Source organism: Homalodisca vitripennis, chromosome 5 (assembly GCF_021130785.1).
Source record: "Homalodisca vitripennis isolate AUS2020 chromosome 5, UT_GWSS_2.1, whole genome shotgun sequence".
Taxonomy (NCBI): Eukaryota; Metazoa; Arthropoda; class Insecta; order Hemiptera; family Cicadellidae; genus Homalodisca; species Homalodisca vitripennis.
In genome coordinates, this window is record NC_060211.1 from 51,366,035 (window position 1) to 51,391,080 (window position 25,046).

General features: G+C 32.3%; 1 protein-coding gene across 4 annotated transcripts in view; it reads left to right on the top strand.

Moving 5' to 3' along the window:
- LOC124362171 (NPC intracellular cholesterol transporter 1) overlaps window positions 1–25,046 on the top strand; it is a 127,124-nt gene continuing 102,078 nt past the window's right edge. For all 4 annotated transcript variants that reach the window (XM_046816422.1, XM_046816423.1, XM_046816421.1 and 1 more), the window contains exons 1-2: window positions 1–473; window positions 20,986–21,148. In XM_046816422.1, coding sequence (XP_046672378.1) covers window positions 366–473; window positions 20,986–21,148 — 271 coding nt within the window. In that variant the 5' untranslated portion in view covers window positions 1–365. The remainder of the gene's footprint in view (window positions 474–20,985; window positions 21,149–25,046) is intronic.

Below are 25,046 nucleotides of genomic sequence, written 5' to 3' on the forward strand. Positions count from 1 at the left end.
GATTGTCACTCAGATCATCCTTGTCTACCTGTTCCGTTCATTATTTATGGGAAGTGACAGTGCAGTGCAGTCATAGATTTTTCGGAATTGGTTATTCATTGCGGATTTTGAGTTCTCGATGTATTCATTTCACATTTCTTGTTGTAAAAAGAAATCTTAACTATTATAATTTTTGTGCTCTATTAAAATACCGCAACATGTTATTCGCGTGTTAACAAATAAGTCTAAATCCATCCATTTAAAAAATATGATATATTTATAACATTATAGGCTAATAGATTTTAGTGTCTCCCTGTAACTATAGATTGAATATTCGTATCAATATAGTTTCAGCTGTCAATTTAAACAATTTCAATATTATTATTATGCGTTCTACCAATGGGAGTAAATTAGGTATTGATTTATTACCAAACATTGTACTCAGTAAGGGAACAGTGAGCAAAATTTTCCTACTGTGCCTTCTGTTTAGCCAGGTAAGTGAATGATTGTACTCTCTTTTCAAAAACTCTTTAATATATTATAGTTCAAAAAATTTGGATTGCTGAATATAGCGGCACAAGCAAGTTTTTACAGGCGTTTTTTTTTTTTAAACCTTTTAGCCTAGTATACCAACAGTTTGTAACCTTGTCATGACTAATATTATTTTTTTAAATTGTGTGACTTTTACAAAAGAGGCTGACAGGAATTTCTCAAGAGTATATTTTCTGTAAATCTCACAAGAGAGTATCTCTGACCATAGATACTGGTTGTTTTTTGAAAGAATATATTATTGCTCGAAAGATAGATTCTGAAGAGAGAAGTTTAGTTTTCAATAATTCTACAACTTTTATGAGCAGTGTCTCTGATACACCTAATGTCAAATTAGGATTACATGAATAAATTGATTCAAATTCTGTGTCAAATAGAAGATGATAGAACATTTCTGCTACAGGTGCATATTTTAATTTCTATTAAGTTTCGAGTCACATTTATTCTATTCAAAGCTGTACTTTTATTGTTGCATAATATGCAGCAATCAACAGATAGTTGGGGAAATCGGATTTTTTGCTTATTTCAGGTGTTTTATTTCTAATCAAGTAGGGCCTACTACTGGATTGAAGAACAATCGCCGTACAGGACATAGAATCTTCAGAAGATTTTGTTTCAACTGAAATCCATCCAACACAGACGAAAGGAGCAGCACAAGTCTGCCACTACCCTGTTACATATGCCTGTTATGTTGCAGATGTTAACTGTTTTAACTATTAATTCAGTTTTAATTAGCAGATTTAAAAAATTGTCTTTTTTGTCATCAAGCTGTTGTACTGGTCTTGCACAATATCAGAATTTTCAAAATTATAAGAATTGGACTGAATCATAAAATATTGCAATGAAAGAAAAATATTAGTATACATGTTCAGTTAACATTGCCAGGCTGGGATTGACAGTGCTACTTTTTAGCTTCATGTTTTTGAGCTTGATGTCGATGAGTAATAACCTTGGATGAATACAATGAGGGAGAACCTCGGGTAGGGTACGATAAGCGGACCCGGTTTTTTATATCAAAATTGGCAAACGATATTATTTAATCATAACCATCGATATAATCAATCGATACTGATTAATTATTTTGAACAATTAACTTTTAATAATCTTTACCAACAGCTGTAAACACTTTCAAATAATACTCGTAATTTAATATTTCAATTTTATATAAGTAACATTTGATTGTTAAAAATGGCAGTCAATTTTAGAAAACTACACGACATTGCTTGAAAGATGATAAGACGTTATTTTCGTGACTTCAACATGTGGGACTCGTACCGAAAAACCCATTATGTGAAATTTGTGGGAAAGAAACAACTGTAACTGTGAGAGGAGCAAATATGGTCGTCTTCAGTTTTCCTAATTTTGTTTATAATAATTTGTTTGATCACTGTAAATATTAAATTCATATTTTAATTTAAAATATATGATTGTTATTGAGGACTATCAATAGATACTTTTATATCGATTGATAGTCTAGAATTTGAGATGCGAATATTAGGTATCGATGATTACATTCTTCAATATAATAAACCGGGTCCGCTTATCGTACCCTACCCAGAATCTCCTCCCCCTACCTATTATTATCTCTGGATAGACTTTAATAAGCGGCCTACACTCGTTATTCGGTTGTTTTTATCGAATGGTTCGTTAGTTTGTATCCGAAAGAATAATTCGATATTTCAATTTATTGATCTTAGTATATGATATATCAACTTATCAGTCATAGTAATTTTAATGTAAACAATAAACAGCAAGAAGTAAATAATATTTTGAGACTTTGAAAATGGCGATGAATATTAGGAACATTTGTGAGATATTTCTCACAAGTGAGAAGATTTGTTTAAGTGGCTTCAACATGTGAGTTTGGCTCCTGGTAACCCATGAGGAGAATTATTTCCTCCATTTCACAAAAGCAGTTACTCATTAATATGCAGCGGTGGGCACTGCAGAATTAGCACTCTGATACAGGAGGATGTTTTGCATATGATCTCTGATCAGATGCCACAAAAGTTTTCCTTTGACAAACCCTTTAGGATTATTTTGCCCTCAAGGGATGATTGGTCAGAGGGGAAGCAACCTCTTCCACCAGCGGAGCTCGAATGGTACACAGACAGACGGCTCTAAAACAAAAAGCGGCACAGGTGCTGGAATTCTGGGAGTGAGACCATGTAGGGAGCTGGTGGTTCCTATGGGTCCGTATCCGACAGTCTTTCAAGTGGAGGTCGCAGCCATTATGGAATGTGCTCGTGAGAATCTTCGTCTGCGATATAGGGGCAAGACGATTAACATTTTCACGGACAGTCAGGCAGCGCTGATGGCGCTGGATTCTTGCGCAATCAAATCCAAACTGGTTTGGGATTGCTATCAGACCGTTTCCTCCCTTGCCAGAATCAACAATGTAACTGTTTGTTGGGTTCCTGGTCATAAGGGGATTTCTGGGAACGAAAGAGCTGATGCCCTGGCCAACCAGGGCTCAGCAACAATTATGACGGGCCCTCAACCATTCTGCGGTGTTCCAAGGTGTGAATCCTCTAGGGTTGTCTCGAAATGGATTCGCGCGGAGCATGGGAGAAGGTGGAGGTTGCATCCGGGTTTGAGAGTGAGTAGAATGGTATTACAGTCACCTTCCTCCAAGGTGGCCTCGGACCTTCTCTCATTAAACAGATCAATGTCTTCCAAGGTCATTGGTCTCATTACGGGGCATGGTCACCTGAAGAAGCATCTACACAGAGTTGGTATCCTTCAGGAGGATCCGCTCTGTGGAAGGTGTAATGAGCAGGAGGAGACTGCTGAGCACCTGCTCTTTGATTGCCCAGCAATAGCAAGAGAGAGGTATGCCATCTTTGGTAGCTTGAACGGGGGTGGCGAGTTTTCCCAGGAGGACTTGATAGGTTGTTTTCGGCGGTTTGTTGAACTGCTGAAGTTGTAGACTGGTAGTCCTCATGGTGTTTTCGGGGTGCGCAAAAGGCCCTTGAGGCTTAAGTGCATGGCAGTAGGCCGCCCCAAGGAAGAAAAAAAAAAAAAAAAAAAAAAAAAAATATGAAGCTGGGCAAGTTATGAATACTGTAAAGTTTCTTTGATATGTAAGTCTATGCCGTAGTTGATTTTGTGGTAATTCTAAGCAATATATGGGTCAACCTCGATTTTTCTCATATTACAATATAATGTTCCAATAGTCAATTAGAAAAGGAAATGACTAGAATTTCTTGCCGGAAAGCAGTTATAAGGAGCAGGCAACCGCCAGACGGTCATATATTGCTTAGAGTTACCTATTAGTGATCAGGGGCACTGACGTGATCTGGGCTTCAAATTTGGAACTACTCGAGTTAATTTTTTTTCTAAAAGAGCAAGCAGCGCGAAGCGCTGCGCAGCGGGCAGGCATCGTGCGTGATCCTTTTTTTTTATTAAAAATTTCTGATAAATTGTTATTACATATTACAATATAATGTCGGTAATGTATGTAAAACAATTTTAAACACATAATTACATGCTGGAAAGCAAAGTAAACCAATATAATCCGCCCAATACAAAATCTCCGTAAAAATCTGGTAAAGGAATCTGTGTCATTCCTTTGGCCTGAATCAATTCAGTATAGACGAAGATCACGCACGATGCTTGCCCGCTGCGCAGCGCTTCGCGCTGCTTGCTCTTTTAGAAAAAAAAATGAACTCGAGTAGTTCCAAATTTGAAGCCCAGATCACGTCAGTGCTCCTGATCACTAATAGGTAATTCTCGCGGTTGCCTGCTCCCTATAACTGCTTTCCAGCAAGAAATTCTAGTCATTTCCTTTTCTAATTGACTATTGGAACATTATATTGTAATATGAGTTGCCTGCTCCCTATAACTGCTTTCCGGCAAGAAATTCTAGTCATTTCCTTTTCTAATTGACTATTGGAACATTATATTGTAATATGAGAAAAATCGAGGTTGACCCATATATTGCTTAGAATTACCGATTTTGTTGTTTTGTGCTGTTATTGTTAAATGTGTGTTTTAAAAATTGTAATGTACGGGATTCTTCTTGTTACAGTAATTTATTATAACTCATATTGTTTACGATTTTTACATATTACGAAGTTGGATATTATATCGAACTTTTCGATAATAGCAATCGAATAACAAGTGTAGGCCACTTATTAAAATTAGTGACACGCGATTACGAGATGTTACAATCGAAACGTTTCGATTGTTTGGACCTCTCGAGACATTTCGATTGTGATTCCCTTAACGAGAGGTTCTTACCGAGAGGTTTTTGCCGAGATGTTCCTAGCGCCTAGCGATTGTTTCATTGCGAAACGACATCTCTTCTCGTACCGGGCAATCGAAGTGTTTGACGAAATGTTGAAAACGAAATGTTTGATTCCATTATCCATAACTTTGTTTTTGCGATACACCATAAACGCTTGACGAGAGGTTTCTAGCGATTGTTTCGTTTACGTGTACGATATATTCTATTCTTTTACTGTCTAGGCAATCGAAATTCTAAGTGAGATGTTTGTTCACGAAATGTTTGCCGATCGACAGAAGGATTTAACTGAAATATAAATTAATTTAGTTACTTTTTTTACTGACTTGACTTCCGAGTTGTTTTAATAAATTACTATATTAGCAGCTACATTTAACTTAACATTACACTACATTAAACGCTTATTCACGTTACAATAATGACGTATGAACAGTAAAACATTCAAAAACTAACATGGTACAAAATGAAAACATTTAATATTTTAAAATAATAACCAAGAAAAGGTATTTATTATAATTTAAGATAATATACTCACTCTTAATGCTTCAAGAATGCTGAAGAATTATAATTTACATTTTCACTAGGTAGCAATAATTTTGTTCTTTTCGTCCAATATGCACTAAAAACACACTTTGCACACTTTCAATTCGAGATTCCTGTATGTATTTATTGGTTTTATATTAAAAGATAACATAGAACACTGAAAATATATTTTAAATAATAGTGGATTTACTTACAAACATTATATATTTATAAAATAAAAGTTGTGTTTATTGTGGCATTTCTTAAAAATATATTCCCTAAAGTTATAAAATAAAAACATATAAGCACTATTATTTTATTCTACGATCTTTATGTTTCTGTTCAAAAAAATTATTTGATCAAGCTTCTCTGAACCCAGTCTATTTCTCCTATCATTCGTGACTAGACCTGCCATTGAAAATATACGTTCAGAGGGAACGGAGGTGGCTGGAATACATAAATATTTAGTCACAAGTCTGTACAAGTCTTTGAAAGTAGCATGATGAGTCTTCCAAAATTCTAATGGATCTTTGTTCTTTTCGATATAGGGCATTTCAATATATTGTTTAATTATCAACGTTGCTGTTGTGGCTGGGGTGATGGCAGATGTTCGGAATGCAACTTTAGAATCGAAGTCAGCCCATATGTCATCGTCGCCTTCAACTGGTATTTTTGTTACTGGAAGGGGATCAATCGATTTCTCTGCATTTTTTGGGTTATTTGGGTCAGATCTATTTATCAGCCCAGCTAGTTCTTGTATTAATTGCTGCTGAATGTTATCTGCTGAATCTTCATTACCAGACTTGAAATATACACGAAAAAAACTATGTATATCAGGAAAAGATTTCTGAAAAATATTCCTCAAAGCATAAAGATGGAAAATAATATTAACAAATTTAAAAGAAAACTAAAAAACTATTTGATTGATTTAGTTTTGTATTCAATAGAAGAACTTGACTATGTTTAGTACTTTTATGTATATATATATAAGTAATGTATGACACTATTCGATGTACCGTATTGTACAACTAATGAATAAAGAATTATTGATTGATTGAAATGCAGATTTCTTGAACCTCGGGTCTAAAAATCTTGATTTTCCTACTATTTTGTTCACTTCTAAATGAGAGCCTCCTGGAAATATTATCCATCAAAGTAAGCTTCAGCTGTGTTGCAATTGCTGTAGTAGTGACTTTTTTCTGTAGAGATTTCTGTAAACCTCTGATGAGAGGTACTATGAGGGACATTGTTGGGTACTGTTCCCCAGACAACTTTTCGGTCATTGACAAGGCAGGTTTGAGCACTGGTATTGTCTCTTCAATAATAATCCACTCCTCAGCATCCAAATTTCTCTCCTCGGCATCAGTGAGGGAAGCAAGAGCAACTGTCAGGAGTAATTTGAGCTAACCGACTAATTTCTTGCATTTGCTTAAAATTGCTGAAAACTCTACATTGCTATTTATAGCATCCTGCACACAGAGATTTAGTGTATGCGCTACACAGGGATGGTGGTGCATATTCAGATCGTTAGAGATTGCTTTACGCATGTTCTCGGCATTATCTGTAACCACTGTTATGACTTTATCTGTTACTCTAAATTTTTCAAGGATATTACGTATAGCCTCAGCTATGTTTTCTCCAGTGTGAGCTTGTTTGATTTCCTCTGTTGTAAGTACAACTGAATATGACTTAAAATCATAAATAAAATGAGCAGTAATTGTGATAAACGATTTGTTGCTCTCGGATGACCATAAGTCAGTTGTAAGTGACAAACTATCAATGTTGTCTAGCATATCTACGAGTTTTTTTTGTATTGTGCTGTAATATTCTGGAACTAATGATTCTGTGAGAGTTTTCCTTGAAGGCAACGTGTACTCAGGCCTTAAAGATTTTGAGTAAAGCCTGAAACCCTCATCCTCGACTATAGATAATGGCTGATAGTCTAGGGCGATCATGTGAATTAAGTTTTTCTCAAAGGCTTTCAACTGTTCCTCGGTTATTGTGTTTTTGGAGGTAGAAGTGAGGCATAATTGTTTTATTCTTTTTTTAGGGGTAGGCAAAATTGAATCCGACGATTTTTCTTGTTGAAGTGGTGATTTAAACTTACAAAGTGTTGAACTTGTGGATGGTGTAGCTAAATCAATGTCAGATGTAGGTGTTTCATTACGGTCGGTAACATGGTCATCAAGCAAAGACTTAAGCGCAATATCATGGCATCTTTTGATATGGTCATGTAGATTTGTTGTGTTTTAAAAAACTTTAAAATGGCAGCACACTGTTTACACTTAACTTTGTCGTTTTCTACCTTTTCAAACAATTCCCATACTATAGATTTTTTCTTTCCCGGGCGCACCATTTTTGCAACAAAACACTAAACTTATGCTTATAAATCTACAACTCTAACCTATAACAGAAGCTCACTTGGAACTCCCATATTAGAAACAAGACATCCAAAGCAATAATGGCCCTTGGGGCCTGTAAGAGACTCTTTGGATTTAAATGGGGACTTAAACCCAAAATGATATATTGGATTTACGAAACCATAGTAAAACCAATGGTCACATATGCTGCTCTAGTGTGGTGGCCGAAGGTCGAACAAACAACAGCTGCAAGAAGGCTACAGAGTCTTCAGAGGTTAGCTTGCTTAAGCATCACGGGAGCAATGAGCTCCTGCCCAACACTAGCAATGGAAGCGGTTCTGGGTTATACTCCTCTTGGCCAGGAAGTGATGAGAACAGCTGCGATGAGCGCAATGAAGCTACTAGGAACAAAGGTAATAAATGCTACCTCCCTAGAAGGCCACATGAAGATATTGGAAAATTTTCCTGAGGCTGAAATGCTAACCAAAGTATCTGATACTATGGTTAAGAAATACTCCTTTGAAAAACCATATACGGTCTCTATCGGAAGTAGGGAGGAATGGATTAAAAGGGAGGCCTACCCTAAAAAAGGAGTCCTGAAGTTTTACACCGATGGTTCACTCCTAGACTCTAGGGCAGGATATGGAATACATGGACCTGGAGTTGACATGGCTGTGCCCCTAGGAAGACATGCCTCAATTTTTCAGGCGGAGGTCATGGCAATAGATTCATGTTCTAGAAGACTCACACAGTTGGGGACAAAAGGATTATCATACCTAATACTCTCTGATAGTCAGGCTGCACTGAAGGCACTGGATACCTGTTCGATTGATTTGAAAGCGGTCTGGGAATGCAGGAATGCTCTAGCAGAGCTAGCAACAAATAACAGAGTAACACTCGGTTGGGTGCCGGGTCATGAAGGAATTCATGGGAATGAAAAAGCGGACATCCTCGCCAAAAAGGGAGCAGAATCCACATTGGTGGGGCCTGAGCCAGGTTGTGGGATATCCTTCTCCAACATTAAAGCTCTGGTTAAAGATTGGGAAAAGAGGACAAGATACAAGAATTGGAGCAGAGCCTCGGGTTTATGGTGTTTCCGGGGTGCGCAAAAGGCCCTTGAGGCTTAAGTGCATGGCAGTAGGCCGCCCCAAGGGAAAAAAAAAGAATATATCCAAAATGTTTATCTCTCCTTATGCAAAAGGGTGGATAGCTCTCCTAGACCAGAATAAGGAGGATATAAGACTGATATTAGGAATGTTGACAGGACATGGCCCTCTGAGGAAGCACCTTTTGAAGGTAGGCCTTAGTCGGAGCAGCGAATGTAGACTCTGTGGAGAAGAGGAGGAGTCAGCAGAGCACATTTGGTTGGATTGTCCTGCCATCGTAGAGACTAGGAAAAGATACTTGGGAGCATATCTCCTCAGCCCCAAGGACATCAGAGAACAGGAGCCCTTAAATCTGATTGGTTTTTGCAAAAGCCTCGGTTTTTGAGGGCACAAATTAAAGTAAGGGAGGCGCAAAGGTCCTTTTAGGACTAAGTGCGGGGACAAAGTGTCCTCTTCCCTCAGAAGGAAAAAAAAAAAAAAACCTATAATACTACAGAAAATATTAAAATTGCAATTAATTATTTGTGGTAGTTAACATAAACACGTCTTTACCGTTACGGTATAAAGTAAACTACTGAATCTTTAACACTAATCAATAATATTACGCAAAATATTAAAATTGTAATTAATTATTTGCGGTAGTAAACATAAACACGACTTTTCCTTCACACTATAAAGTAAACTACTGGAATTAATGGAGAGGAGAGTGGTGCAAACCAATATATGGAACGGAAGTATGAAAAACAGGTTGAGACAGGCTCATGAAAAGTAAACAATAACAAATTGGCTTAACGAATGCAACAATCGAGAGAAACCTTTCGATTGTAAAGACCTCTCGTTAAGCAATCGAAACAATCGTTAAGCAGAACCTCTCGAGAAGGAACATTTCGATTGTATTAACCTCTCGCAATTACGCATCACTAATTAAAATCTCCCTATGTTCACTCCAGGTACGGTACTCAACTCATATCATGTATCTGAACAACATAAGAAACTCAAATTTGGAGATTATAGCTAAAGCTGAAAGAATCCCTTCTACCTATAATTATGGTGTTTAGGCTGCACGTCCACAAGAGTCTGGGAAAACAATAAAATATTTATATCAATTTTTAAATGTTGATATCAATTTTACAAAAGTAAACTAATAAAAGTTCGTAAGTTCGTAGTTTAATAAGTCGTAAGTAAAGTAATATTACAAGGTAGAAGTACGCCACACCACATGTCATATAACAAACAGGCTCCGCTGAGGTTGCTTGTAAAATTTCAAATCTATAGCTAATTTCATTTTCGAGTCCTTTGAACATTTAGACAGACAGACAATTAAAGACAAAAGATATGTTTACATTCCCCCGGCAGACAGAAGAGAAATTGTCTGTCTATTGAGTGATAGGCTTCATTGATGATAAACCAAATTCCACGGTTAGTCGACGGAATCTTTCTCAAATATCTTGCCACATGACACATTCAGGTTTCGAATAGCAGTGTTCAAATAATAAACAGTTTCAGTGAACTAGGGAGAGTACTGCAATGCAAGAGTGCACTGAAGTCAAATTTGTCACCAACATTTAACATTTAATTTCCACTCTATTATGAATTTCATGTGTTAAAATCTGATATGATCATACTCTTTTCGTAACAAATTTATTTATTCTGATATTTTCTTGTTGCCATCATGGTTACCTATAAGACAAATATAAATATATTTGGTAACACTCACCCAAATCCCATGGAATGACATACACCCTCATCGGACTCAGTTTTAGTTATATAGAAATGAAGATCATACAAATTTTCAGAGATATTATGCGGACAGATAGATAGACAGAAGTACAAACAGAAATGAAATTTTTCCAGACTCGAATGATAGCTGTTATACTTTATCTAATAAACAATGTTAAAAGAAACATACAAATACAACAATAAAGTAGTTTCAATCACAACTATAATAGCAAAGTACTTAATTTAATTAAAGGTTTTCCTTCTAAGAAAGCCATTTGTCTTGTTATACACTGAAAAAAGCACTAGGCCTTATACATTTATTAGAATCTAAATTTCAAAACGAATATAGAAGGTACCATAGATAAAAATGTATATTTATGTCTATGTCTAGAGCCTTCAAAAGATGTGTCCTTTCACCCCAAGGAAAATCTCATGTTTATTCACAGTTTTACAGCAACTAAACACCACACAGTTTTCTCCATTTGGTTTTGCTTTCATATCATCATTCCATGCTTCACGTTTTGATGATTTAACTATCCAATCAATTTTTTAAGCATTCAATAATGTTTTCTTCTTTATTAACTATTAGTTAATCATTATGCATTTTATTTTTCATCATTTTCATCTTTCTTTTTCATATAAAGTATAAATGTAATATCAACAGCAGCTTACAATATTTACTATAAATACGATTATACTATCAATATGTATAACCGGTTGTTTTGCCGGCTTCTTTTGTAAGTGCAGTCGATGTATGAGCTGAAGATATAGCTTGGATATTGTACTGATTGTCAAGCCGAAACTATAAGCGAAGCAATGAAGAATGAGAGAAAAAGAATAAAATCTTCAAGAAAAATAAAATTAGTAATCAGTATTGATTTAAAAAATGTTCTTGAACATTGTAACAAATTTAGAAGACGGCCTAATTGGGAGAAACAATTTATGGGGAGTTTGTTTAAAGAAGAATTTTTTATTATTTCTTATAACAAACAAAGTTTTACATTAGTAACCATTATAAGTATTTTAGATAACAGATTTAAATGAAATAGAAAGTATATGTAGTGAATAGCAAAATACCAAAATTAACGAAAGCAAAAATGAATATAATTATACTGTATATAAAATAATTCACAATAAATTAATCAACGATTTATTGTCAGTTATACTATATACTTGTATGCTTAATATTATACTATAATAATGACAATAATTATCCCTTTCTTCTTAATATTGGGAGATAGGCAGGGTTCATGAGTGGATATCATCTTGAAATAACAAATGGAATATTTGTCATTTAGAAGCTTAATTTTTTTAAAAATTAGTTGTTATGACAACTTTTTACTTTCTTGTGCGTTTTATCAGTATTTATTAGTTCATATTCTGTACTTTTGCTCTGTAGAGTCAAACCTAAATGAAAATCGTGTATGATTTTAATATCTAGCATTTTGGATTCTTTAATTTAGTCTAAATGAACAGTATATATACTGTGAGACAACTGAGTAAAATGTTTGACAAATTAATATATAGATGTCTGCCATATTAAAATAAATGATTATGCTATGCATTACAAGAATCAAGAATCAAGAAGTTTATTAGCCATTGGTCACAACAATATGAAATAGGCATCGTCAAAATATACAGCACTGATATTTACAACAACAAAATTAGTTATTACAATATTGTACTATAATTATACTAATTTTATGACCAAGTAACAGGTTTAATATAATCTATGAAGAGTGTGCACATGGTTTGTTAATTACGTTATAGCTAATACAGTATAGAAAAATCAGAAATCTACAAATCAAACTAATCAAAAAATGATATTTATGTCAGAATCTAAAAATTCTTTTAAAGAGTAGAAATGGATTGCATATGAGCCAGTTACTTATCTTTAGTTTAAAAATATTGAAAGGAGTCATTGTAGCAGATGCAGGCAGCTTATTATAAAAAGTTATGCAATTGAATTTAAAAGAGTTGCCGGTTTTGACTAGCCTGTGCTGAGGGAGATCTAATTTGTTTTTACCCCTGGTATTGTGTTGATGAAAATCTTGTCTGGTATTGAAATCTGTAATTTGTAATTTTGTATAGACTAGTATATGAAAAATGTAAAGGTTAATAACTGTCATGAATTTGAGATTGATAAAAAGTGGTTTGCAATGTTCTAGAGAGCTGCTTCCACTGATGGTTCTAACTACTTTTTTTTGAATGAGAAGAATATCATTCACAGCATTGGAGTGACCCCACAAAACAATGCCATAGGAAATGTGTGATTGAAAAAAGGCAAAATATGCCACTCTCAAATATTCACAGCTAACAAAATCCCTCAGTTTCCACATTAGATACAAGACTCTAGATATTTTTTCTACATACATGGTCAATGTGTGATTTCCAATTACGAACTTGATCAAAGTTCTTTGCATATTACCCCTTTCAGTATCAACATCCTGGTAACCAGACATTTTAAACACGTGCCTAAAACTCTAATATCCAGTTTCTTCGACATTAAAAACTAAACATATAACATTTAATGGTTTTATTCATATCTCATATTAATTATAACATTAAAAGTAAATTTTCTTTCTGTTAAATGTTTTACATACTACACAAACACAGCTGATCAATCAGTAGTAGTATTGAAAGTCGATGATCTTAATTGCCGGTCATCAATTTTTTGTTGAACCCTTTAAGTATCAGATAGTTATTCAGCTCTTGAAGATAAGAGTGGAGGCTGCACACTTTCGTACTTGACACCCAAAGAATTAACATTAACAACTATAGCTAGTCAGGTAAATGTTATATAACCCTTTATATATTAGATAAATATCTTATAGCTCTTAAAGATAAGTATGGAGACTGCACACTTTCGTACTTGACACCCAAAGAATTAACATTAACAACTATAGCTAGTCAGGTAAATGTTATATAACCCTTTATATATTAGATAAATATCTTATAGCTCTTAAAGATAAGTATGGAGACTGCACACTTTCGTACTTGACACCCAAAGAATTAACATTAACAACTATAGCTAGTCAGGTAAATGTTATATAACCCTTTATATATTAGATAAATATCTTATAGCTCTTAAAGATAAGTATGGAGACTGCACACTTTCGTACTTGACACCCAAAGAATTAACATTAACAACTATAGCTAGTCAGGTAAATGTTATATAACCCTTTATATATTAGATAAATATCTTATAGCTCTTAAAGATAAGTATGGAGACTGCACACTTTCGTACTTGACACCCAAAGAATTAACATTAACAACTATAGCTAGTCAGGTAAATGTTATATAACCCTTTATATATTAGATAAATATCTTATAGCTCTTAAAGATAAGTATGGAGACTGCACACTTTCGTACTTGACACCCAAAGAATTAACATTAACAACTATAGCTAGTCAGGTAAATGTTATATAACCCTTTATATATTAGATAAATATCTTATAGCTCTTAAAGATAAGTATGGAGACTTGAAACCCAAAGAGTTAAAATTTCTCTTTTTTTAATTATTGGACTTAATTGGTAGTTTAGTTGTAAATAAAGTGTTCTTTTAGTGTGCATGGTTTCATTTAGTGTGCATGGTTTCATTGTGTGAGATGTTTTTAAGTACTTTTTTGAGCATCAATCCTGAAAATTTTCCAAAAGAATTCAAAATATAGCCTATTCTAAAATATATCTGGCACTGAAAGCATTAAATACAATAGCACTAATACGAGTGTAAGTTCAATCAGTTAAATTATTGTAGTGATCACGTTTTGTTCAAAACTTTCTGCGGTCTGCATCTTGAAACCACAGCCTATATGATACAAAAAAAGCAAATATTGCTAATATTATTGCAAAAGAACTGATCATTGCAATTTTGGCCTACAATGCCTTCATTATGTTTTAGATTATGAGAAAATATTGCATCCAATGTTAAAATCTCATCTACCTGAAACGTTGTAGTCTGCTATCTAGCAGCAAACGAAGGAAACTGTGATTTATAAATATATTACAGAAAAAATTTTATATTGAATAAACTCAACAATAAAAAATATACTGTACATTTTAAATTTAGTTAATAAAAATGAGGTAATTACTGTAAGATTAAAATGGGTTGAAACTCTGAACAAAAGAGTATGGTTTAAAGATCACTAGTTTTACCGAACAAAATTTCTACCACACAATTGCCATATGGATGCTCTATTCTATGGAAATTCAAAGATGATGGTTAATAATTGTGATTGAACTATTCTTTTCTAAATATGTGAGTTAACACTATGGTGACCATATTTTCTGCAATGAAATCTGGGACATGTTCACACAGTATTAAACCCACTGGGGACAAGAAGGCAGTGCGTCTGAAAGCCGAGCCTGTGTACAGACACTTGACACTGCCGCTGGTCCCAGAGGGTTAAAATACCATATCCAAAATATAATAAGAATTTAAGAACTGATTAAATAAAAATAAAAATGTATCGAAATATATTTCTTAATAATATGTACAATATTATGTAAAAAAAACTTTTATTTATACTTGTTAGAAGAATCTAGTGTAGCAGTGCGTTGATCATCTTTATTTTTTCATATATTTCAATGCACAATTTCGACATGTTCATTTCAACAATTAATAGAGCTTTGACACAGTCTAAGGACATAAAAGTTTTTTTTTAAGCCAAAAGTTGTTAATTAAAGAAAATGCCCTTTCAACAGATGCATTCATGCTTGGAAGAGATAAAACTAATTCCCAAATTGTTTAGATGTTTGAAATTGTTATCTCTTGCTTTGTCAAATTCCTGAAGAGAGTCAGCCACCTTTGCTCAGTTGATTTAATTTTGGCCCACTCAGCAATACATTCGTCCGTAAGATACCATTTCGTCGGACATGTCACAGGTGACATGTTGGTTGGCAAAACATTTTCAAATAATGACCAGCATTTTTCCAATTCCTTCCACTTGAGTTGGAATTGCCCAGGACAATTGTTTTAGGCTTTCTAGGTTAGATTTCCATAGATCTAAATAAGCAATACAATTGTCATGAAATCTAGTTGCTGTCTATATAAGTTAAATTAAATCACAGCCAGGTTCTGCCTGAGAAATCTTCCTTTGCAGATCCGTAACTTTCATAGGAAGAAAACAATGATTTTTCCTCTCCATTTTTTTGTACTGTTCGAAATACTCATTTGCAGCTTCAGATGCAGATATTTTGTCTCCTTCAATCTCTTTCACACTTTCATGAAATTTACCGGCAACACTGTGCAGAAACCATAACTAGAGCTCTCTGTTTGGATCCTTATAAAAGTTTTCAAGGAATGCAGGGAGGTTTTCAATTTATGGAAAATTCATTTTGAATGGTTCCATCATTTGAAGCACCTGTTCCAAGGTGGATAAAAGTCGAAGCAGCAAGTTTTGAAATAATCTATTTATACTCTGCACAAACAAACTCACAGAAGTTCAGATCTGCAACTCAAACTGTATTAAGGTGAAAGTATTTTAAAAGTTTCACAATAATGACCTCTGCATCGATTGGCAAAGTATTAGCTGTGTTGTCGGTACAGTTGTTTATAACATGAGCAACGCAGCTCACACCAATCAAGGTTTTGTTGCAGCTTGTAGATAATTTTTTTGAATAGATTTTAGTTCCTTTTCTCCACTATAGTTGACGTCTTAAACGTTGCAGTCGGCCCAACACTCAAGTCTATATTTGTATGTAATGTGCATGTAGTCCTACGAGTTAATTGGTTCTGGCACCTAGTTTATATTCTAAACTACAAGGGTTTAATAATATAAAATTTTCTCACTTTATTTGATTACAGCAGGGGTTTTAATCTTTTTCCGTCCACATACCTCCTTGTTTCATAACAGTGACTATGGCAACCCTCTTTAATATTAAAAAAGGAGGTCAAATTACAAATATATCTCCATACCATTTATAATGCGTGATAAAGTTAATATTGATCAAAATAATTTTTGAGTAAAGGTTAGTTGGTTAATGACCAAGTTTAGTATTGTTCAATGAATGAAATTATATTAATAATATAATTTCTTTTAACAATAACAGGTTATATTGTAGGTCAAGAATATAAAACAAAAATAAATGTCAGTTGAAGAATGTCATATCATCCGAAAATTACTTTTGATATGTTAACTATCTTAATAAAAACAGTAAAACCCATTCTATAAATCATTAATTTTTAACATTAGTAAGAGGAAAGTTATCCTCAACACAACTCATTCTAGTCCTAGTATAATAAAAATTTAAATGTTAAATTTCATCCATGTTCAAAATTTAATTATTCATTTACAATTTTGTGTGTTTTTCTTCATTTTGATATAGTTTTTCATTAAATAAATCATTTTTAGTAGGAATAATTTTAATTTGGATTGAAATTTTATGGTCGACTCTTTCAAATTACTTGATTCTTCTTTGATGTATTTCATAATTTACTTGTTGTGTTTAAAATTTTGCTTTTTGTACATACTGCATTTTTTCTATCACGAGATTAGTTTTTTATAAAAATATTATATTTATTTGTATGTTCTAAGTAAAAAAAGAGAATACAATTTTGTAACAAATATTTTTACTTCCAATGTGTAAATTCTAGGAAATATTAGGATGCTAATTTAAATATGGTTCTCGCTAACCTTTTATGAAATATGTCTTTGACTTTGGAATTTCTGACTCCCCAGATAGCTACTGCATATGTCATATTTGGTACTAACATAGCGTAATAAATTGGTATTAATACTGGTGTATGATAAAACTAATAAATTACAATTTGATGTCTTAGTTTCCATAAATATAGTTTTGTATATTTTTATTATTATATGCAATACCCAAAACTATTTCATACTGTAATAGGTTCCTTTAACCTAATATTGAACAAACTTATTTTATTTACAAAAATATAAACTTCAAAGCATTTTCTATACGGTATTGAAGTTTTAGTCATGTGATTTGCAATGGAGATCTTATGTGCAACAGGCATATCTGGACTTTGAGATTGGACTTTTTCCTCAATTCTGGATGGATTAGTAAAATATAAAACCAATTTAATTTTTATAATTTGTTACAAATCAATTTCATTAGAGGTGTTTCATTATTTCACAAAAGTCATGATTAATGATCTATTACTCAGGATATAGTAGTGTCAATGACTCGCTGATAAGGTGCTTATCAATGGTGCCTTAAGAGTGCGTCATAAATTACTGGTATTTGATTATCGATTCTCTACCTGTGACAGAGATTATTTGCTGGAATTTAATTGATTGTTGTACTAAACCGTACCAATTGTGTAGTCAAAATTTGCGTCTTTATAACAGTTATATTATGAAAGTTAATTCTATGTTCCCATGTTTTGGAAAACATTTATTTTTGTAGATCGAAATTTGCGTCTTTGTAATAGTTACATTATGAAAGTTTACTATATGTACCCATGTTTTAGAAAACGTTTATTTTTGTGGGTCGATATTTGCTTTTTTGAAAAAGTTACATTATGAAAGTTTATTATATGTACCCATGTTTTAGAAATTATATTTATTTTTGTGGGTCGAAATTTGTGTCTTTATAACAGTTACATTATGAAAGTTTATTATATTATGTACCCATGTTTTGGAAAACATGTACTTTTGTGGGTCGAAGTTTGTGTCATTGTAAAAGTTATATTGTGAAAGTTAATTGTATTTTCCCATGTTTTAGCAAACATATTCATTTTTGTGTATTTCGAGTCGATCAAGTATAATGTTTTTATTTAATCAAATACATAGTATTTACGAAGTAGGTATTCAAATATCTGTAAATTGAACAGTAATAGTAAAATTTACTTACTAAAATAACGTAGGATTAGTATCAGAGTAAGTATTATGCTGCCTAACATAAAAAGTTATTTTTTAACAGTTTTTGGTGAAATATCAACGTGAACTTTTACTTACTTTAAGTGAATAAGAATATGTTTATTACTATGAAACTTACAAAAGCATCAACACAAGTCATGTATATACATGCAATGAATTATACATGATTATTATTTGTTGTACAACTTATAAAAATGTGAATAATTTTTAAATGTTTATAGTTTTTTTTAGTTAATTTTAAATAAGTAAACAAACTTCTGCTTATTTAAATGTTATCTATTTTGTGTATTATTTTTGTATATATTTTTTGTACAGTGTTTGAAAATAGCTTATTTAGTTGTATAATTGATAACTGCATTAAGTTATCTATTTGAAAAATTGTGCATGGGCCAAAACTGGTCGACTTTTATTTGTATCTAACTGCATGGATAATCAATACTTAGATGTACTACTAAGTAGTGCAAAATGGCCTTTAATGAGAACATCAGTCTGCAGTTGGCACTGGCTAGAATCAAGGTCAACTGTAGAAACTGCTCAACTGAAACAGCCACTCATGTATTAAATCACTTCCTTAACTAACTGCAATGCTTTGTCATTCGGGGGTATTATTATTGGTGGTTTCTAAGATGATTGTAATGGTAAATATAATTCAGTGGTCTTCCAGCCTTGGCTTCATTATCATCTGCTTTATCACTGAAACAAACTATTCATATAAATTTCTTTCAAGTCAGATTGTTTGCCTGCACCGGAAATCCCCAAATTGGTTTCAAATGGAGACTTATGGTTACTTTTGTTGGACTGCTTGCTTCATGTCCATTAAGCTAAATCTGTTTTGTACTTAAAAAATGAAAAGTATCCATCAATAGAATGTAACTGTATTTTATTTAATTGAAATTTGAAAAGTAATTTAATTTTGATATTATAGACTGCGATACAAACCTAGTAAAATTACCCATGATTGTTGTACGCCTATATATTCCTGAAGTGTTTGAAAGTAAAAATATTAATCCTGTATTGAAATCATGTTGTATTTGTTCCAAAATATCGTTAGGAATTCACTAATATATACATGATGTTACACAAATGTTGGGTTGGTTGTAGATTTTAAAATGCTACACCTAGTTTGCATTTTTAAATGTACATTAATTATTTAAAATTTCCATTCAGTACTTCCAGAAGTTTACTTAGTACTACTAAAATTATATTTCTTGAACCAATGAATTAATTACGGTGGTAATGATTTGCATGTAAACAAAGGATTTTTTTGTGAATGTGTTACATGTATTTTTGTAGGAACTGCCTCTTTGATAAACTGTGTTTATAAATCATCCATCCTAAAATGGAGCCCTGTGAACGTTTAAGAATTTGAATAAAACTAATCAAAACTTTCCAAGACTAGAAACAAATTCAATATTTTGTAACAAAACCATTGATGCCCCAAGTTTTGAATTAGATAGTATTACTAATGAGAGGTGCAATTTACTACAGATGGTCACCTTGAAGTGACATGGCTGCTTTCAATCCAGTTTGCAGTTAATTATGTTGTAACACGTGTATGTAGTAAATATCATGTATATCTTACAGTAATTATGAAGATTCATCTCTTTATTATGCAATAGTTTTGTTGGTAAATGTTTATATATTTTTGTATTATTTATTTATTTTAATTGCTTTTGTTGTTTTTAATGTCACTTGAGTTGAAAAAATATGAAAGGTTGTATTTTTAAAGTGAATAAAATATAATAATTTAAAAAATAAATACAATGGATACATAAATTTCAAATCGATCCACCCATAAAAACGGTCTAAAATTCTGAAAGGCGTATTTATTTTTGGTTGATAACCCCCATGAGACGAAATTAGGGATTGTTTTATACGATATTATGTATAAAACAATGTTTTGGTTAACATTTTTACCACATTTTTCTTGAAGTTTCAAAACAAATATTTTGACATTTCCTGCAAAAAGATTATTATATATGTAAAATATGATTAAAATACTTTAAAAGTATAAAAACATTTATTATAAAATATAATCACTATTTATGTGAAAATAGAGTGTGGTTTTTATCAAGAGGCATTGAAAATATAGTGGAACTTAAATAGTTTAAAGCCGAGTGACCAATACAAAATCATCCCACATTTCATATTATGCAAACTTTATTATAACTGTTTGGGAATCTAAAGAGAATTATTCAAAATTTCGGTTTGAAAATGTTTGAATTATCCAAGTTTGTATGTATTAGAACATTGTGATGAGTGAAGTGATTATGTTTGTTATTTCTTGTTTAGTCTATTTTAGTTTTATGTTATAATGTATTATAAAATATAATACAAGTAAAATCTATATAAATAGGAGTTGTGTATTTTGTCTGTGACCTTAAAATTTAGTTATTTTAAATCAGAAGTTGCCCCTTCTAAGCCTCAGCATTTTAACTGTTTGGTTTCAAGGTATACTGGCTTTTTTTTCTTAACATTAATGTTTATATGTCTCTATATTATATATATATATATATATATATTAATCGAAGGCCTCTTACATAATGTCTTGGTGGTCTTGGATTGAATTAACGGCGTGATTTGTGTCACAATAAATTTTGATCATAGTGTCATTCTATACGCCATGTATAATTTTTAAGTTGTGATATTTGTCTGTTTAGGTTATAGCAAAGGAATATGGATGCATATGGTATGGAGAGTGTAATACTGATAAACAATCACACAAACAAAATTGCCCATACACAGGACCTGGTAAAGAGATGACTAACCCTGCAAGTCTTAGTATTTTAAGGAAATGGTGCCCTCATTTGGCCGAAGGAAATGGTAAGTATCATTTAATTTTCAGTAGTTAAAAATTATTTGTTGAAGTTTGCCCAAAAAGTATTTGATTACCAAGTATTTACGATTATTAGGGCACACAGTTATATACGGTATTTGATAGAAAAAGTCACCTCCAAGTCCCAAAATGATAGTAAGAAGTGCAATAAAATTGTGATCATCTCAGTATACGCAAATCTTATAATTCTCTTTATCTTTGTAAGTTAACACAGATTTAATTTATACTTTGTATACTACAATTTATTACTTTGTTTAAAATTGATCACTGACAAAATAGATGATTTGAAAGGACAACAGGATTTCAAACATTTGGTATTGTTATTTATTACAAAAATAGAGCACTACATTTGAAGCATTAACTTAAGTAATAACTTTGACAATTTTCAGTGATTTGTTTCTCTTTGAAATGTAAAATTTTATTTATAGCTTTATACACAATAATTTTATTGTAAAAGAAGTATGAGATTCTTTGGATCTTAATGGTATCCAAATCCATGATTTGAATCCATGGATTGAAGTACGTAAAGGAATATTGGATTTATTTTGAGAAAAATAAATTGACTGTTGTATAAGATTACTGACTGATTCAGGTTTTTTGTCAGCCTTCTTAAAATGCTGGAGACAATAATAGAGAAATGTAGAGCAGGTTAATTATAAAATTAATACTGTAAACCATTAATCCCTTAAAAATTATTCTTTCTGCCCTGCAATAAATTCCTTAGTTTTTATTTAGTTTAGCTTAGGTTTGCTTGCAGAAAGATCGCAAAGAATTAGTCTGTCTCACGTTATCTGGCAAATAGAAACAATTTATATCTGTTTACAAGATTTGTTTTGTTCAAGAAAACTTGTAGTTATCAAGTGTTTTATACACATTGTGATAAAAACTAATGGTGTAAAGGAGAAACCAAAAATAAAGTTTTCTCATAGCACTAATGGTATTTATAATTGACATACAGTTAGTGTCAATGGTCTAAAGTTACTTTAATTAGCACAATAACCGGCACAAATGGAAGATTACTAGTTAACGACTGAGTGCCCTGGAAAGAGTATTGGGCAACTAGCGAGAAAAGTTCACAGACTATCTACATTATGTGAATTGACATTGTGTTGTTTTTTTATAAATATATGAAGTTGATGTTAATTTACTAAATATACGTACTTTGAATATTTTACAAATTACATTTAATAAACTGCAGTAGCATTTAAACATTTTATGTAGTTGATTAAATTTAATTTGTTTTGTATCTATATATACAATATATATACACACAGGCTGACAATTAAGTCTCCGGACGACTTTATAACTTGTAAACGACAAGAGATAACACAACCAAATTTGGCATACTGTTACTGGTAATAATAAGCTACCTTTCTGTGTACATGGAAATCTGATGTCCCCCTTTGGGGAACGGTCTGTCGGGGGTAAGAAGAAAATCTTTAAGGACAGCCTATATTATAACTATATATAACTGTATACATAACTTGAAAGGTCTAGTTAAACTAAAAACAATGCCCGAAACTAGAGTTTGAAAGGTTGATGTACCTGTTACAAGTTAACAGTGTGTGGTTAATAGATTTTAGTGAACTAATTTCAATGTAGTTGTTCGAAATGTTCCCCTGTGGCCGTTTGGCAATGTGCTATGCGTAATCAGGAATATCTGCTGCTAAAAGAAGTACACTGATAAGTGAAAGTAGGGAGTCTTTTAGGATTTTCCATCCACTGGACTTCACCACAATGACCTGTTATCTCTCTTTATCAGTCTATCAGTTTTCCTAAACCAAAGACTTCATAAACCAGAATGTCATTTGGTAATAACATTATTCAATATAACTTCAAAACTCAATACACATTATAAAAGTTTGCGATTGTAAGACTGCCAACATACAATCAGCTTTTCAACAATGCTCAGCTGTATGTTTATCTACCTCAACTCGATCTAGAACAGGGGTTACTGCATTACACATTAAAACACCAAGTTTGGGTTGTTATCCTAATAATAACGTACCTACGTCAAATTGCCCTCAAGCTACAGTGGTTGTTGTCGCCTTATCCTGTTAGTGTAAATTACAAGTTTTAATAGAGATTTTCAAAGTTCTTTATGTTCAGCTATGTCGCTTAGTGAGCTTGATAGAATTACACTTTTATTGATGTGCAGCTGAGATTGATAATGTAAGACCGTATGTGAGGAAGACACCAGAGAGGAACATTTTGAACATCTACTTTGAAATTAGTTCACTAAAATGTATTCCCGCACACTGTTAACTTGTAACAGGTACAGTATTAGTTATCTATTGTATACAGTGTATTAAACATTAAAATATTTTAAACAGCAATTTCTTCTGACTGGATCAACCTTTCGAACTCCAGTTTGCGGCATTGTGTTTAGTTCAACTAGACCTTTAAAAATTTATGTGTAATTCAACATAGGCTGTCTTTAAAGATTTTTTGTTATCCCCGACAGGCCGTCCCCCAAAGGTGACATCCGATCACCATGTACACAGAAATGTAGCTTACTATTACCTGTAACGATATGCTAAATTTGGTTGTCATATATCCTGTTGATTAAAAGTTATTCTAAGACTTATTTGTCAACCTGTATATGTGTGAATGTGTGTGTACGTATGCATAAAATAAGTATCCATATTTTTTGGAAAAACATTATTTAAAATAAAAATTGCTCTCATTTCAAGGAACCTTGAGTTTTCTAAACATTTGAATACAATAAATGTGATTGGGAATAGTTTAGTGTGGTTTTTCAAAGTATATTGACAAAGTATTCTCCCAGTGTTGGCTGTATGTTCTGTAATGATTTTAAGATTGTATATTTGGCTGATTAAAAGCTTTTTAACACTACCTCTGTGACTTACTTAATTTTGTATTTTCCTGAAATAACGTAACTGTTGAAAATGTGTTTGATGTTTTGTCAAAAATGAGTTTATCTTGAGCCTTGGATGTTTATGGCTTGTCAAACTTTATAATTAATTAAATTATTGTGTCACTGACATATTTGATAAACTTAATTTTAATCCAAGGAGTTTTTCCTAAGAATTTGAAAGGTACAAAAATTACAGGAATTTTTAAGAAGGGTAATATTAACCAACCGGAATGTTATCACCCTATTGTGGTGGTTTCTATCTTAAGCAAAATTATTAAGTCCTGTATGTTTACAATTAATTTACTGAAAATTAATTATTTATTGTATCTTCACCAGTACGGCTTTAGGCCCAATCATTCTACTAAAATGGCAGTGCAAACCATTGTTGATTGTTTTGTCAGTTGTTTTTAAAGGCAAATTAATGGTTGGAGCCTGCTTAATTGATCTATGTAAGGCATTTGATTATATTTCACATACAATTTTGTGCAAAAATTGTGAATTCTATGGTGTAAAAAGCAACGAGCTTAAGTTAATAAAATCATCTCTGTGTAATAGAAAACAGAAGGTAGTTATAAACAATTGTTCTTCAAAGTATTTAAATATGATAGCAGGTGTCCAACAATGATTGATTATTGGGCCTTTTCTGTTCCTAGTGTTTGTTAACGATTTTTATTATGTTGTCTCTGCTTTCTCAGTTTTGTACGCAGAAAACACTACTTAACTACGTTCCAATAATGACTTTGCTTACACTCAAAGTCAACTTAAAATGTCTTTTAGTTAATAAACATTGGTGTGGCTGTAATGAATTAGTCATCAATGAATAAAAAACTGTGTTAATTTATTTTTTTTTAAGTAATAATCTTGTAAATTATTTGGAAGTAAGAAATGTAAAGCTTCTTGGAATGTATATAGATAATAAACTTAACTAGGAATTTCATATATCACATGTAATTAAAAAACACACGTTATTTATTTATTAAGAAAGTTTAAGACTGTTGTTAGTAGTG